Below are 16,951 nucleotides of genomic sequence, written 5' to 3' on the forward strand. Positions count from 1 at the left end.
CTATGATTTTGACCTGTGACCTTAGTTCTCTGATGGGTCCCAGAAAGGCCTCTGATTGCTAGTTCGCTCACTTCTTGTTGTTATGACGGGAGTGAGGACTTCAAATTCTTGACGGGGTAGAGCTGAAACTAGATGTCTCTTTTATGCTTCATTGCTGTCCTCCCCACCTTCCCATCCCTGAAGTTCGGTACGGTACCAAGTTGGTTGTGTTGGTATAAGACATCCTGATCACTGCAAAAACTCCTGGGTCTTGAAGAGAAAAAAATCACTCTTTCAGATCAAGAAGATTGCTTTGGTGCTGTGTTCATGCTGTTATTTCCCACCCTTCTCACTTCCTTCTTTTGTTGCTCAGGTTTGTCTTATTAGCAAACTAGATGCGGATTTTACAACTGATCTCTGAAACTGGGAAGTGCTCAGTCTGCATGTGGGATGGGTGGGGTTTTTAGCACCTTTCTAGTGTCCCTCCACTTCCCTATCACTCACGCCCCCCTCCAGGCTTTGACAGACAAACATGTTCTATCAGTGTGTATGAATGCATCTTTAACTGTATACCCCCGCCCGCCACCCCCTGCTTTTAATCACAGAGCTTCCCTAAGCAGCTGTGCTGGTTCTGAGTTAAAGTAACAGCCCCTTAATCCACCTGACAGCTTTCAGCCCCTCTCAATTATCTGTAAGTCAAGTGCAAACCAGTAAGGGGGCAAAAATTCTGAGCAGCGTAAGGAATAATTGCTATAAAAAACTCATGTACCTTTCCTTCTTTCCCTCAAGCCATTAATTAGGACAGGCCAAGGGGATTGTATGGATGGGGTGGGTGGACAGTCAGAGCCTCAATAGGGTGAAGAGGGCATCTGTCAGAAAGGGGAGGTTGGAGCAACAGGAGGATGGTTCAGATAAGTAAATACATTAAGAATAATGGAAGCCGGGTTCCCCAGTGTTAGAGAAGAGAGTTGCAAATGTGGAAAGAAACTGGAATAACGTGGTATGCAATCGCCATTGGAGGTACTGGCGTGAACTCTGTTTTTAAGTATAAAATCAGAATAAAATTGTTAACGTGTACTTGTGTATACATATGTAAACACACATATCCCCATACATATATGCATATCCATGCATCTCTGTCCACTGAGGGTTCTGGGAGCATACACACTCAGAGCAGTAAATGTACGTGGCTCCCAGATCTTGGCTTTTAAATACTATTCTTCACTGAATGAAGCAGGGCTTCTTGGAGAAATGACTGCTTCCAGGGCTAGAGCAGGAAAAAAAAAACAGGATGAACTGGGATTATTTGACCATGCCAGAGAGTAGAAGGAGTAATGGGGACATGTCCAAAGGACACAGAAACCAGCTTGAAGGGGCTTCCCCTGGCCAAGTCAGAGACCGTGCGAATGTCAAAATAATCGTAATACTAGACGGGATAAAGTAGAAAAACACGAAACCATACTGATAGAAACAAATGAGTTGAAAATGTAATGAGGAACATGGTTTCAAAGTACTTCACAGAATACTTGTTAATTACAAAGGGAAAAAGGAGTAACTTTACAGTGCAGAAGCTTGGCAAACACTCCTAACAGCAGTGGGACAATATAAAATTGTCTGCCACCTGGTGTGTGGGGGTGTGTGTTTCTGTGTTTGCTGTGGATTCTTGATGATATTCATTACAGCAGAATGATAAACCTTTACCTTGTATGCTTTATGGTCTGTGAAGGACTCAGTTTATTATTTGCTTCTCACAGCCCCCTTCTGGAGTAGGCAAGGATTATTCATCTACCTTTGAGATGATGATATAATAATAATGGTACTTCTTACACCCAGGCAATAAATAGTCTAAGACCTTTTAAATGTTCATGTATTAATTCCTCACAATTACCCTAGAGGTAGGTATACTGTGATTATTCCCTTTTACAAAGGAGACCAAGGCACGGAGAGGTTAAGTAACTTGCCCAAGGTCACACAACTTGAAAACTGGAGAGCTGGGACTTGAGTCAGGCATTCTGACTACAGATCCCAGCTCTTCCATACCGAGACATGTTGCCTCTGTAATGGAGATGCTGAGGAAAGCAGGCAGGTTAGATGACTTGTCTAGGGCCCCTTGTTCCCTCTGGTCATTGGATTATGCAAATCTGTACTGAGGGCCTGTTAATGTCAGGCCCTGTTTCAGATATTGGGTGACTGGTACTAGGCAGCCCGAGCCTTGGGCCTCATGGAGCTCGGGTTCCTCAAGAGCTGAATTGAAGAACTTGACCCAAGCCTGCTGCCTTCCGGTGTCGAGTCTAGATGCCAACTGAACTGTTTGCAGGAAGTAGGCAGCTAGTTGGTCCCCGTGCTCAGAGGTGCCCTTTCTTTTTTCTTTTGAAGGTCGCCTGGTAGGTGCTCTGGATGCAGTGCTGGACTCCAATGCACGGGTCGCTCCATTTCGAATTCTGCTTCAGGTGCCTGGGTCCCAGGTTTATTCTCCCATAGCATGTGGTGAGTTACTGAGTGGATCAGACGTTTACTGGGCCATAGCCACTGGTGAGTTTTGTTCCGGTTGGAATATTCCAAACCTTATGGTCTAAGCATGCTGAGTATCTGCATGTTGGTGAAGCTTGAAGGTAACTCCTTTTAGTAACTCATCTGCTTTTATGAGCTCTTTTTTTTTTTTTTTTTTTTTTTTTTTTTTTCCAGCCATCAAAAGCACATAAAGACTACATGCTTGGGCACCTTAACTTGGGCATGCCAGGCTTCTGCGTGGTGTGTTATTCCCGGGTGCTCGATCTCCTTGAGTATGAACGGAGCCCTTTTCTCCTTAATTTTGTTTCTGACCTAACAAATGTCTTCCTGGGTGTGTGCACCTATGGTAATGGGACAGGGGAAGCATCTGAGGGCTGTGTCTGACTCAGGGCAGTCTTCACACTTCTTCTCCCACATTTATGCTGCATCACTGGACTGCTGTGCCCCATGGGAATTTCAAAATCCCCTCACCCTCTTCATCTGGGGTTTCAGTCCTCCTACACGATCTAATGGTCTACCTGCTACACCAGCGTCTCGGGGGCTGGGAATCGTTGCATCTGAGGACCCCCTTCTATTCAAAAACAAAAATAAGACGCATTTTTTTAACTACTCAAGTCATAAATGTTCACCTTCCAGAAGCTAAGCTGGTAAGAGAGGAGGACAAGGAAATCTTCCAGACCCCTCTACCAGTGCTGATCATTCTTCTGTGTACATGGGCTAATATACATAGGGACTTCTAATTGTGTTTTTTCTCTTAACACTTTACTAGGTACCATATATTTCCATTATTGCACATTCTTTAACATCAATTTTTTTTTCCTGGAAAAATATAAAGACAGAGAAGAAAATTTTTAGCATATCCACCATCCAATTCTAAGCACTGCTAACATCTTGGTATTTTTCCCCCAGTCTGTTGTGTTTTGTTCTAGTTAAAATGAATCCTTCTGTATTTGTATAAAATCATAAAAACAGCACACATTCAATATGATCCATCAACACTTGACAAGTACAAAGAAGAGAATGTGTCTCACCCCACATCCTAGTCACCCACAGTTAACCTCTGGTCACCCTGGGTTCACCTCATTGCACACTTTATACTGCTTTTAGGGCAGGGATGATGATTGTTTTGAAGACAGAAGTAGCTTTGTAAAAATGCAGCCTGCTATTTTGTAATAAAATAATTACAGTGCTAATAATTGGCAGTGCTATTTTGTAACAAAAGTATTACATTTTTACTTGATCTCAGTATACCAGAAGCTGAAGTAAAACCAGAGAAATGTTAAAGTTCAAAAATAAATGTTTCCTTAACACAAGAGCTTATTTTCTAAAAGGTTCATGGGAGGTTAAGGGAAGAGATTTGTGAAAGCATCACAGGGTTAAGATTGTGGCTTTTTAAAGCAGTGTCGCAGTTCTGACCATTTGCTTTCACTCCCCAGTTGAGAGGACAAGGATGCCAGCATTCTTATTCTCCCCCCTTCCTCTCCAGTTTCTCATTTAAAAATGTGTTATTAACTTAATGTTGTACTTTCCATTCTGTCTGTCTCCATGCTATCCATCATTCTTTGGCTCTGTCCTCTATTTAAATGGATCTAATGCTTTTACTCAGGTATGGTTTTCCTAATATGGAATCTTTAATTTTGGCCTCTCTCTCTCTCTCTCTTTAAGTAGACTCCATGCCCAATGTGGAGCCCAACATGGAACTTAAAACCCTGAGATCAAGACCTGAGCTGAGATCAAGAGTCGTATGGGTCGATGCCCAACCAACTGAGCCACACAGGCACCCAATTTTGGCTAATGTCTTGATTGCCTAGATTCCTGTTTTCTTCTCCCAGTAATGTCTCACGTTTACAAGGATGTGTCCCTTGCTTTTGGACTTGAGTAACACCTTGGCTGGGTGTGATAGTCTCTGGCCTTCTAGAGCATAGTAGCCTCTAGGGTCTTCCTGTATTTAACAAGGCAATGGGAGAAATCTCAGGCTGGTCTTTTTTTTTTTATTTTCTCTCTCTCTTCCTTTTTAACCTCTTATGAGTGATGTGCTCTTCGTGCCTATAACTATTTGTATCTTTGAGGTTAAGTAGTTTAGTAACTTGGTTGTGATCTGTTACTGCTTTGAGCACATTGTGTTAAATTTTTCTGGAATTCAGTGTGCTCTTTCAGTATACAGATTGATTTCTTTAATCACTTCAGGAAATTTTCTTGTTCTCTATGTGTATTTTTTTTTTAAATGTGTTTAATGTTCCGTTTATTGGAATCCCTACCTCAGATTCTTTCTGTTGGATAACTTGTCTTTTCATTCTTGTTTTTTTTTTTCTTTAAAGATCTTATTTATTTATTTGACAGATCACAAGTAGGCAGAGAGGCAGGCAGAGAGAGGAGGAAGCAGGGTCCCTGCCGAGCAGAAAGCCTGATGCGGGGCTCGATCCAAGGACCCTGAGATCATGACCTGAGCTGAAGGCAGAGGCTTAACCCACTGAGCCACTCAGGTGCCCCTTCATTCTTGTTTTTATCTGTCTCTTCAACTAGCATCCTGCATGCTATTCGTAGTCCTTTTCCGAGTGAATAGTTCTGTTTTCAGCCATGTATCCCATACTTAATTGCTTTAACTTACTCATTCAGCTATGTTTTAACTTAATTAATTTATTTAGAGAGGGAGAGAGCATGTGAGCAGGGGCAGAAGGAGAGAGAGCATCTCAAGCAGATTCCATGCTAAGCGTGGAGCCTAATGTGGGGCTTGATCTCAGGACCCCGAGGTCATGACCTGAGCTGAAATCAAGAGTCGGATCCTCAACTGACTGAGCCACCCATGCGTCCCTCATTTGGCTGTGTTTCCTTCATTTTCTTGGGTGTCTCCTCTCCCTTTTCTCTGTTTTTTTTTGTTTTCTCATCTTGGCACTCTTATTTTCCTGAGTTCACATTCTTGCTGTCTTACCGCATGAAGCATTTATGAGAATTTCCCTTTCCTCCTTGAGGCTTCCATTTTCCTTCTAGGACACAGTCCCTGTCTTCGGAACACCTTGTGCTCCTTTGTTTCTCATTTTTTGCTGCCAGGTGTTGGTTTGGTTGCTGTGCTCTTCCTCTGCACCCCATGCTTGGACATGGTCCTCTAAGACTGACCCTGTGGCATTTGCACCAACATAGGACTGTTGGGTTAGTATTTTGGGGACAGAGTGGAGAGGACAGGTATGCTGCTGGGTTGGATATGGGGTATGAGACAGCAAGCCCCTGTTCCTTTCTCCAGTTTCTCTCTGATTTCTCTCCTGTCACTTTGCCCCAGGCCAGACAGTGGGTCTTGCTCTGGCTTTGGGCCTTTTGATGTGAACATCAAGAGTTTTGTCTCCTCCTTGGTTTCTGGGGAGTCTGCAGAGTGGGGGACCCTGCTCAGTTCCTGAATCTGTGTGGCTTGGGCAGGAGGAGCATCTAGAGTAGCCACCATGGTTCATGGAGCATCTCAGACCACAGCGAATTTATGGCTGCATGGCCCTCAACCTTATGGATGTAGTCTAATTTACTCTTCCAGTCCCTTATTAGATGCTTGATTAGTTCTGATTTTTCAGTATTTTTAAAAACCTAAATGAACAGTCATACACTTAAATATTTCAGGATACTTCTCAATTCCCAAAGTCCATTCATGTGAAATGTTAGGTGCCTGCCATGCTGGGTGTCGGGGGTTTGTGAGTGAGCGTGTGAAGGATGGTCTCCCTCCACTTGGCTTCACAGGGCCCTGGGGAATCCAGAGAGCAACCTGCAAGTGGCAGGTAGAGCTGGAATGAGGATTAGGAAAGTAGGGGTGGCAAGACCCTTCACCAGCATGTAGTAAGGAATTTCTGCAGCAGCTGGGGATGTACTTTCTAAGGCCATCTGTCCATGTATCGCCAAGCTGCGTGCACAAAGGTTGCAGCAGCTTACACTCTCCCGACCCCCTTTGCCTCCTGCCCCGCCCCACCCTGGCAGTCCTGAGCAGGTTGAATTCCTCGAATGTTCTTTCTCTTGAGCCAGGATCTGCTTCCTTTAGTTTCTGCTTGGCTGAAGGTTTGCCTTGGACCCGATCTGTGGCAGGTCTAGGATGCTTCATGTTCTGCTGTATTAGCCACGGAAGTCCTCTGTGTGAGCGGTGGTTCTTTCCAGTGCTGCTTCTCTTGGGTTGGGGAAGAGAGGACAGGAAGGGTATTTGTATCCTGGGCTTGTGGTACTGATGGAGATACTTAGGCCTCTCCTGGGAGTTACTTGGGCCTCCCGCACTGTGATATTGACTCACCATATTTAATATTTTATTGTGTCTTGAGCATTGAGAAAGGATCCCTGCCCAGGGTTTTAAGTCTCTGATAAAGCAAAAACAAGAACTGTAGGAAGGGCCTGGGCGGCACCAGGACGTGGGCAGGAACAGGAAGAGTGGCATGCAAGAATGATTTATATCTTCATTTGATTTTTGCACGGCACTGCACGGGGACTATAGGAGAGCTTTTGAGAAGAATTTTTTTTTCTTCTTCCCCCCTTTTTTTTTCTCTGCTTGTTTTTAAGCAGAGGTGGAAGAGCTAGGAGGATAATCCCCTGGGTGAGTACTATTACTTAGTAGCAGATCTGTGGATGATTGTGGTCAGAAGGGGATAAGGATAAGTTGCTATTATTTTTTGACTTACATGGACGAAGGAATCTAAAAGCTTTATAAACCTCACTGTTCTCAGTGTATAAAAGATGCATGGTGAGTGTGGTGAGGACTTGTGTAAGAGAAGGGTGTGGAGGGCTGTGCCCTACTTTTCAGTTGGCGCTCAGATGCCCCCTCCAAGAGACCCCACCCCTGCCTACACACCCCTCCAACTGCTTCCCCCACTCTGCTGGTGGAGCCTTTTCAGCAGTTACACTGCTGTCACTTGACATTTTTTTTTTCTTTTGAGTCTGCCCTCTAATGAAGATAAAAAGTTCTCTCAGGGTCCTGCCCACCGCTAACCCTCCCGGATCCAGGACAGAGTATGGTATTCACAAATAGTAGGCCTGCAAATAAGCCAGAGCAGTCAAGTATGGACTCCTGCTTTGGGGATGAGTAAGTGGTCTGCTAGTCAAAGAAGGTAACGGGCTTAGCACTTAAGTCTCCTGTCCATAAGGCATGGGAGGTGGGGCATGCAATCGCCAATAAGACCTCTGGACACTTTCTGAGAAGCCAGGGCAGGGATATTCCATGCTGGGCGAGGCCCTGGGTCAGGAGCTCTGTAACGAGGGGCCAGGACCCTCGTGCAAAACAGGGGTCTTGCTTTCTTTAAAAAACAAATAAAAAAAACCTAAACCATTTTTCATTGAGGTAAAATATATATAACCTAAAATTCGCCATCTTCCCCATTTTTAAGTGTATAGTTCAGTGGCATTAAGTACATTCACACTGTTGTGCAACCATCACCACAACCCACTCCAGGGGTTTTTCACTTGCACAAACTGAAGTTCTGCGCCCAATGTCCCCATTCCTTCCTCCCCGGCTCCTGGCAGCCCCCATTCTGCTTCCTGTCTCTATGGATCTGACTTTTTAAGGCTGCGTTAACCTATTGCATGGGGACTTTCCCTTTGAAATCGGATATAATGATCAGCACAGAGGAGAAATCAAGGCCATGGTGTTTGGGATCTGGAGAGTCACATCCCAGGAGCCAGTTCCTGGTCTGGGTCGGGAGAGGAGGGAAGAGCAGAGTGAGGAGAGGAGTAGTCCCGGGCTCCAGCCTGGGGTAGGTCAGCTTCTGATGGCATTGACACCTAGTCATGAGGGGCATTTGGGGGCCCAGGAGGAGCAAGGAGACTTTGCTGGGGTTTCTCTTCTGATGTCTCAGCCTGTGCTTTGTTCCGCAGTTGAAAAGCCCAGGCTATGAGTTACTGATCTGTTGTTGCATGTTCCTCTTGGTAGGTGACTCTCTGTGTTGTTGCTGTGTTGCTGACATATGGTATTCTTTACCATGACCCTGAACACTGAATTAGTTATTGTCTTTGCCTTGTTTCTGGGAAGTAGAGGAAACCCAGGAAACTCTGGATTATTTGTGTCACTTGTTCCAGGAGTTAAACTGATGATGTAAGAATTAGACTCCTTCTAACATTGATTAATTGAGCTATGGGGTGCATTGTCTTTTCTGGTTACTGAAAAAGGACTTGATTGCCTTGCTTAGTGATAGGATGGAACATGGCCAGGAGAGTAGGAACTTTCCAAGAAACTCGTCAAACCTTTGTACAGACCACCTTTTAATAATGCTCATGTCTTCACAGATCTGAATTTGAACTCCAGAGTGCCCTACTACTTTTGTGACAAGATAATTTCAAAATATTCACCTTCTTAGCGAGGTCTTGTCCCATGGTTTTGAGTGAAATGAGGGAGAGCAGGAAAACCAGGAGATAGTAAATAGGTGAGCAGGACGATGCCATGATACCACTTTAGACCAGCAGAGTGCAGAGAATTTCAAGCAGATCTGAGGGAGATACCTGCCTGGATGGGCAGAGGCATACCTGCATCTCAGGAGGAGGTAAATATGTAGTTTGAAAAAAAAAACTTAGTATTTTCAATTTGGAAAATGAAAAAAATACACGGTTTTGAAATTTCCAAGGTCATTATAGGAAACTGTAGTAGTTCTGCTAATGAAAATGTGCAGTGTATATTTTTTAAAAATTGAGACTCACAGGAGTTAGGCTTTCCAGCTTAAAAATTACTTTCTTTTTGCCCAAACTTTCCTCATTTGTTCCCTTCAACAATGTATAGGTAGGCACAGTTAACTGACTTTGGAGAGGGAGGAAGCAAGGCATAAGTTGCTTTGTAACTTGCCAGGGCCACATCTTGCGTCAGGAGTGCCTCACTAGTGGCTCAGGCACAGGTCCTTCTAGAATGTTCTCAGAGTGTTCTTTGATTTCTTTCTTATCTCTGCCCTTGACCACGGCTGGCATTTTTAGTTTCTCCTGTTCTGCACCACTGTTCGCTTTGTCTTTGGAGACAGAATTTTATTATGGGAGGAAATGTTCCAGATTAGTGTCTTGGTGAACTTTGTGCCAGTGCCAGCCAGATCTTTTTTCCAGAACAGAACTCACTGTGCACTTCAAGGAAAGACTGGGAGGCAGCCCTGCGGGAGGAAAGTTAGAATTGTTTCTGGGTGCACGCTCTGAGACCACTCAATGTGAGTTGGCAGGTTTGTCTTTAGTTGCTTGGGATTTCCTTGAACAGCACTAGCTGGCATTTTCTGTGTGGGATTTTTCACTTGGAAATGGCTGAGGCATGCCGTGGCTAATGCTTCTTTTCAATCAGCGAGTATGTGTCAGCAGGCTCCTACTGTTTTAGACCATTTTTCTTATGCTCAAAGAATTCAACTCCCGGAAGATGTTCATCCATTAGGGATGTTGCTTCTAATTATTTTAAAAAGCAGGCAACGCCTGCATGTAACTTTTAAATTTGAAGGTCAAAGTGCTGTTTAAAAGACACTTTTGAACCGGGTTAGATACTTGCAGGCCGCAGGGTCTGTGTTCTCCAGGTTGCCAAAGTCCCCTCCCTCTGTTGCAACAGGCCGCATGTCTCCCTCTTGAGACAGTTCTTCCACATGAAGTCTTTCCTTACCTAAATCCTGATTTGTTATTTGACCTACTTTGGAGTAAGTGTGACCTGGATAAAATCTAAAGGCTTGAAGCTGGGAATCTGACGTTTCTCTGGCTTCCTTCATGTTGCCTAACATCTGCACAGAGCGCGACCTGTTGGAAAGAAGAAACCAGCCGGAGGGGATCTTGTCAGGTGTCTGGTTTTATCTTTTCTGTTTTAGTTGATGTGGGGAGACTGACTGAGGCATGGGTTTCCAACTAAGATGACTTTGGCAAATGACTTTTAATTCATGGTTCCTTACTGATCAAAAGCAAAGGCAGACTGTGAGAGCAGCAGGCTCTGGACTCACTCTGGTGCTGGGAGCCCTTCTCCTGCAGGCCTTGCCAGCCTGTGTCTGTTGTCCTGCTCCCTTCATGTGGCTTTCAGGCCACTGAAGCTGTCTGTGGCCCAGGAGGCTCACTTCAGGGCTTGCTGCTGCCCAGGCTTCTGGGACCTCTGCTAGAACCTGACGCGTCTGAGCTGCCTGGGACTGGGAGTCCTCCTGATCAAAAAAATAATAAGGAAAATTCAGGGAACGTGAAGTCCTTCACCCTCGTTTCTTGCTCTGCTTTCGTAAATTTTTCCGAAGTCTTTTACAGAGTATTCTTCCTAGGTGTGGAGGTCAGTTTATCCAAGTTGATGACTTTTTTGTTAACAAGGGCTCTTAAAGTCTGTTTTTTGTTAGGAAGATTTTCAGACCTACCCCAAAGTAGTGAGGACAGTGTAATTGCGTCTTCCAGGCCCACGTGTTGGGATCAGGAAGCAGATGCCTTTGGATCATGGTTTTGCTTACTTTGCGTTATCTCTTACTCTCTGTGCCTTCTTCTCACCCACTGATTTATTTATTTTTTTAAGGATTTTATGTATTTCTCTGTCAGAGCCAGAGAGGAGAAGCAAGGAGAGTGGCAGGCAGAGGGAGAAGCAGGCTGCATGCTGAGTAAGGAGCTTAAAGTGGGATGCCATCCTAGGACCCTGAGATCATGACCCCAGCCTAAAGCAGACACTAAAGGACTGAGCCACCCAGGGGCCTGATCTGGGTGGTTCTAATCCACATTCAACAAGGGCCACATACCTCATTTGGTGACTATGTCTCTTTTGTCTCCTTTAGTCAGGAAATCCTCCATTCCCCCTCTCCCACCTAACTTTGTGTCCCCCCCCCCCCAAGTGATTGACTTGGTGAAGAAATTCGGCCAGTTTTTTTTTTTTTTTTTTTTAACATAGAATGTCCTGTGCATTATGTTTCTGTTTCTTTCCTCAAAGTATGGCTCAGCTCCTTTCTTAGTTCTTCGTTTGTCCCCCAAGCTGGAAGATACTTACAAATGGTCAGTTAAATTCAGGTTTAATGTTTTCTTAAAAAAATACTTGATGGGGACAGTCCATGTCTTTTATACCATGTCTTCTCAGCAGGCCCGGTTCCCCTGGGTGTCCTAGTCTTAGTGATGCTTGGGTTAGTTAATGAGTTCAGGTGGCTGGTTTTTTTTTTTTTTTTTTAAGATTTAACTTATTTTCCAGAGATAGAGAGAGAGAGTACACACAAGCAGGCAGAGAGGCAGGCAGGGGCAGCGATGAGAGAAGCAGGCTCCCCGCCGAGCAAGGAGCCCGATGTGGGACTCGATCCCAGGACCTTGGAATCATGACCTGAGCCGAAGGCAGCAGCTTAACCAACTGAGCCACCCAGGCGTCCCGTGGGTGGCTGTTTTTAATTGCCTTCTTCCCCATCAACCTTTCCTCTAGTGGTTTGGCCCATTTTAAACCCTGCCCTATTGTTGCCCTATTAACTTTTTCCTCTACATATCACAAGGTTGTGATTTCCCACCACTCTCCCACCCCAATTTGATGTGTTGTTTTATAGCTGTGAGCTTGGGCTTGACTGTATAGGAGAACTTGAACTTAACTGGGACTACTTGGTGACCTTGAGACATGGAATGTTTAGAAAAGGGAGGAGGGGAATGCTGATGTTGATCCTTTCATTGCCTCTTGTTAGTGTGAGGAGTTGGTGCCCTGGTGATCGGCAGTGGTGACAAGTGAATTGTTTTGTTTTGTTTTCTTTTCTTTCTTCCCTCCCTGTCCCTTTTTAGCATTGTCTTAAAATTTCAAGTACTGCTCCCAATATTTTATCATGAAGTTTTTCCAAGTATAGGAAGTTGGAAGTATTGTACGGTGAGCCAGTTGTTATAGATATATTGTGTGTCTGTTAATTGTGGTCCTTTATGTTACTGGGCTTGTGCTGTCCTCTGCCCCTCAGCACTTTCCTCTGGCTTCTGGCACTTGGTCCTGCTTCCAGTCACCTTTGAGTGCTTCCCTGCTCTCTGGCCAGTGAGATGTGGAACGTTCACTTTGTGCCTTTCCTACCTCCTGTCTGCATCCACCATTTCTCCAGTAGCACTGGTTCCTTTTAGTGGAGAATGGCGTGTAAGGGCACAGTCATTGTTACTGGGTTTTCACTGCTTGTAAGGCTTCTCAGGAAGTATGAGCTAAGGAGTATGTGTCACAAAAAAGAAAAGTAAGTCACGAGTTCATATTAACTTTCTTGTTATGCTTCAAGATTTTAGTGTAAATGCTAGCTAGTAACCATAGTGTAATATTCATTTCAGGGGTAGAATTTAGTGAGTCACACATGAACTTTCTAATTCAACTGTAAAACTATATAGTTATAACTTAGCTTTGATTTTATGTTTTTCTCTTGAACACTGAATCTTGGTTTCTAACAATATTCACATAATTAACTATCTCACACATCCACATACATATTATATCTAAATGTTGTCAATATTAATAATAAGAGTACCGAGTGAAATTTAAGTTTTGGCAGCTTTGTTTAGCCTTAGAATATATTTAACTATGGATGTATAGTCAACATTGTTTAAAATAGCTGTTTTCTATGTGTAATCATTTTGTAACCTGAAAAGTCTATCCATTTACTCAAGTATTACTTTTTTCCCCCTTATTGATTTAACTTTTTTAAAAAAAGGAAAACTCTTTTGTAATGCCTGAATCAGACCTATACAATCTATAGACAAGGTCTGTGGAGAGAAGCCTTTGATTGCTATCCCCTCCCTGTCCCTTCCCTCTGCCACAGCTGAGCTTTAGCTGAGCTGTTAGCTGAGCTTTCTACTGTTCTGTTTTTACAAATATCCTCTACACTCTCACACCCTCCTTTTATAAAGGTCACATATATTCTATTCTATGCCTTGCCTTAGTTCACGTAGACCACAGTCTAGAAATCATTCCGCATCAGAGTTGAGATTATCTTCTTTGTTTTGTTTTGTCTTTCATTACATAGAACTGAGTACCATAGTTGATTCATCCTGTTCTCTACTGATGGACGTTTGTGGCGTCTTCATCCCTGGCCATGGCTCAGTGAATAACCTGGTGGTTAAATAATTTTGTGCGTATGCTGCAGAATCATTGGGGTAGGTTACCCTTTCCATCCTGCAATCCCATCTCTCGTAAATGAATATGAACCTTTGTTAGATACCACTAAATGTCCCTTCCTCCACTGGGTTTGTACTGTTGGACAAAATTGACATCAGCAGTGGATGAAAGTACCTGCTTTCCCAGATTCGTCACTGGATCTGTTGTCAAACTTGGGCATTTCCACCAATGTCATAGGTGTTTCTGCAATGGTTCTTGTTTGCTGTCCTTGTATTATGAGGAAGTCAAGCATCTTTCATGTTTAGGGCTGTTTTCAGAAACTCCTCGTTCTTACCCTTTGCTTCTTTATTTTAATTGGGCGATTCTTTTCTTCCCCTCCGTTTTTAGACACTATCTAAGCATTAAGAATATTAGGCCTTTGTCTGAGAAATGAAATTAAAAAAATCTTTTTCCAGTTTATCATGCCCTTTAGTGGCTTTGCTTTCAGTGTGCTTACCTTGCAAAGGCTTTTTAATGTAGTGGGATTCAGAATGCCTTTCTTTTATACTTGATGGTTTTGAGGCATGCTTAGGAAGGTTTTATTATTCCCAAGTTATACAGGAATTCACTCCTTTTCTTCAAGTACTTGTAAATTAGCCTTTTTCTATTAATACTTTTAAAACTGTTCTTTGTCTTCTGCCTTGCATTGCTTCTGACAAATCTCTCATTCTTTGTTGCTCTATAATTATCGTCTTTTCCCTTCATCACTGGCTTTCAGCAGTTTGATTAGATGTGATTTCTCTTGATGCTTTTTCTGCTTGGAGTTTGTTGAGATTCTTGGACCTGTGCGTTTATAGTGTTCATCAAACATGAAAAAAATTTAGCTATTTCTTCAAATATATGCATATTTTTTCTGTTCTCTGTTTCTTGCCCGGCACCCCTCCCCTTTATCCCAGGACTCCAATTAGTAGTCTGCTTGCTGTTTCCAGGGCTCACTGATGTTCTGTTATTTATCTTGTTGTTAATCCTTTGTCTTCTGCTTTTCATTTTAGTTTTTAATCACTGTGTCCAGATTCCCTAGTTTTAATCCCATCCCGTCTATTTCTGAGTTCAGACACTATTTCTCCATCCCTACAAGTTTGGTTTGGATCTTTTTCTGTATCTTCAGTTTGGTTCTCTCACCATCCTCATGCTTTCCTCTACTTTTTGAACACTTTGGAGTATGTTTATGATAGCTGTTTTATGTCCTTGTCTGCTGATTATTTTATCTGTGTCCTTTCTGGTTCTGTTTCTATTGATTATTTTTTTCCTTTTGGTTAAGTCAAATTTTCCTACACCTTTGTTTCTAATTCTGAGCAGAGTTTCTAATAGCACTAAGACAAGGACATTTTAATGACTGTTATAATTATAAATTGAAAATCCATTTTACTTTCAGTGTCAGGAAGGTTGATTTTTTTCACTTACGGCAAGTACTTTTAGGGACTCAGTATCTTAATTTGAATTCAGAAAATGCCAAGGAAATTAGGGAAAAAAGGTATAACATTTAATTTCTTAAACAATATAGTGAGATGTCTGTGGGTTAAAAATACGGTCAGTTGTGATGATGTGATATTGGTTCGTGTGGGGATACTGCTCTAGGCATGGGTCTGATGTTAGCGTATCCACGTGAAGAGTGTATGGTGTCTGAAAATGAAAGGCTCTGGTTCAGCCCTCTCGCCTGCTCATCTGTGACTTTTTGCTCAAATTCTTTGCTTCTGAGTTATTCTGTCTAGGATGAGTGTTGTGTGAAATTTAGAAATGACACTGCCTTGGCAGTGTTGCTTTTTTTTTTTTTTTTGGCAGTGTTGCTTTTAATGAGTCCCTTTGTGGTCTGTATGGCTTTCAGGCCAGGCATTTGGTGGTTGACATGAGTGTTTGGACGTAGGAGAAATGTGCTTTGTCAAAGAAACAGATCCTAACTACACACATGGAATGTCCATTCATTGTAAATTAGGATTTAGGTTAGCTAGAGAAGGCCCTTAATTCAGTTGAATAGTTTTTAAGCAGAGAGAAAAGTTGCTTTTGAAAACTGAAGCTTGGATCAAGTTATTTATGGCAGTGTTCTTGCAGAAGCTGTAGGTATAGACAACGAGCTGCCTGTTTTATTTCCTAAAAATACCTCTGGGGGAAACCTTGGCAAGTACATGCTGTGTGTGTGAGCTTGAAAGTGACTTAGCTCTTGGGAGCTGCCTGCCCAGCTCCCCAGGTTCCCATCTCCACTGTGAGTTAGGATAGAGTAAGGCCTTAGCAGCCAGGAGAACTGGCCTGGGGCTTGGCTCTTCTCTGCCCTAAGTTTTCATACCCAGAAAACAATACCACCTACCTTGTGCTATTTTTATTAAGATAAACAATATCAAGTGTATGGCCTATCTAACAAAATGCCTGGACACATGCCAAGAATTCAAAAAACGGCCTGTGTCTACTACCTCTGCCTGTTCTGCCTTAGAGTTAGTAATTTAGAAATTACCACTCCTGGTAGTTGTGTGGTTAATTGGGGTTTCTAGGACTGTGTTTTAGTTTTGCATAGGCATTTGCAAGTCTGATTTGACTTTTTGTATGGGTAATGTTTAAGATCCTCTGAACTTTGATTTTCTTAGGAAATAGAAGCCTTTTTCTGAAGCAATAGAAATCTTGTTTTGCCTTAATAAAACAGGGTATAATTTTGCCAGTTGGATTTCTGTTAAAATCCACAGTGTTCCTATAAATTTTGGTTTTACGGCTCTATTGGCCTTCTAGAGCTGCCATAACAAAAATACCACAGTTGGAGTGGCTTAAGTCAACACTGATATGCTCCCTGTTCTGGAGGCTGGAAGTGTGCGATCCGGGTGCCGGCAAGGGTGGTTTCTCCTTAAGCCCCTCTCCTTGTCTCGCAGGTGGTTGTCTTCTCCCTGTATCCTCACATGGGGCCTTCCTGGTGTCTCTTCCTCTTCCTCCTCTTCTCTTCTTCAGTTTATTTTTTAGAGCATGCACTGGGGGTAGGAGCAGAGGGAGAGGGAGAGGGAAAGAAACTCTAAGCAGACTCCATGCTGAGCACAGTCCCCAGCTCGGGACTTGATCTCACCACCCAGAGACCATGACCTGAGCTGAAGCCAAGAAAACCAAGAGTCAGATACTTAACCAACTATGCCACCCAGGTGCCCATTTCCTCTTAAGAGGGCACTAGTCCTCTCAGATCCAGATGCCACCTTTATGACCTCGCTTAACCTTAATTACTTGTTCAAGGCCCTGTCTCCAAATATGGTCATATCGGGGGTTAGAGCTTTAGCATATGCAGTAGCTGCCCTCTGTCTCATTCTGGAAGGCCACAGCAGAAACACTGAGAATATTGCTATGCTGGGTATTTGTAGCCTTTTTATCATTCCACTGCTTCAATGGGTGACATGTTCTCATGTTCTTATTTTCTCTTTACATTTCTCACCACTTGTACGTCTGTAATATGGTGGCTTTCTGATATTTTTTGAGCATGACCCACAGACAGAAAATATT

The 16,951-nt window shown here is 43.2% G+C and overlaps 1 protein-coding gene across 13 annotated transcripts in view; it reads left to right on the top strand.

Moving 5' to 3' along the window:
• Positions 1-16,951, top strand: part of TBC1D8 (TBC1 domain family member 8) — a 103,767-nt gene that overhangs the window by 40,966 nt on the left and 45,850 nt on the right. For 9 of the 13 annotated variants that reach the window (XM_013056379.2, XM_045077698.1, XM_045077690.1 and 6 more), the window contains exon 2: positions 2,356-2,511. The exons of 1 other annotated variant lie outside the window; for it this stretch is intronic. In XM_013056379.2, the coding sequence (XP_012911833.2) occupies positions 2,356-2,511 (156 nt within the window). Of the gene's footprint in view, positions 1-2,355; positions 2,512-13,355; positions 13,486-16,951 lie in introns of those variants that run through there. 3 more of the 13 variants (XM_045077694.1, XM_004753043.3, XM_045077697.1) reach the window with 2 other exon arrangements.

This window comes from Mustela putorius, unplaced genomic scaffold, assembly GCF_011764305.1.
Source record: "Mustela putorius furo isolate JIRA1106 unplaced genomic scaffold, ASM1176430v1.1 tig00000224_pilon_pilon_pilon, whole genome shotgun sequence".
NCBI lineage: Eukaryota > Metazoa > Chordata > Mammalia > Carnivora > Mustelidae > Mustela > Mustela putorius.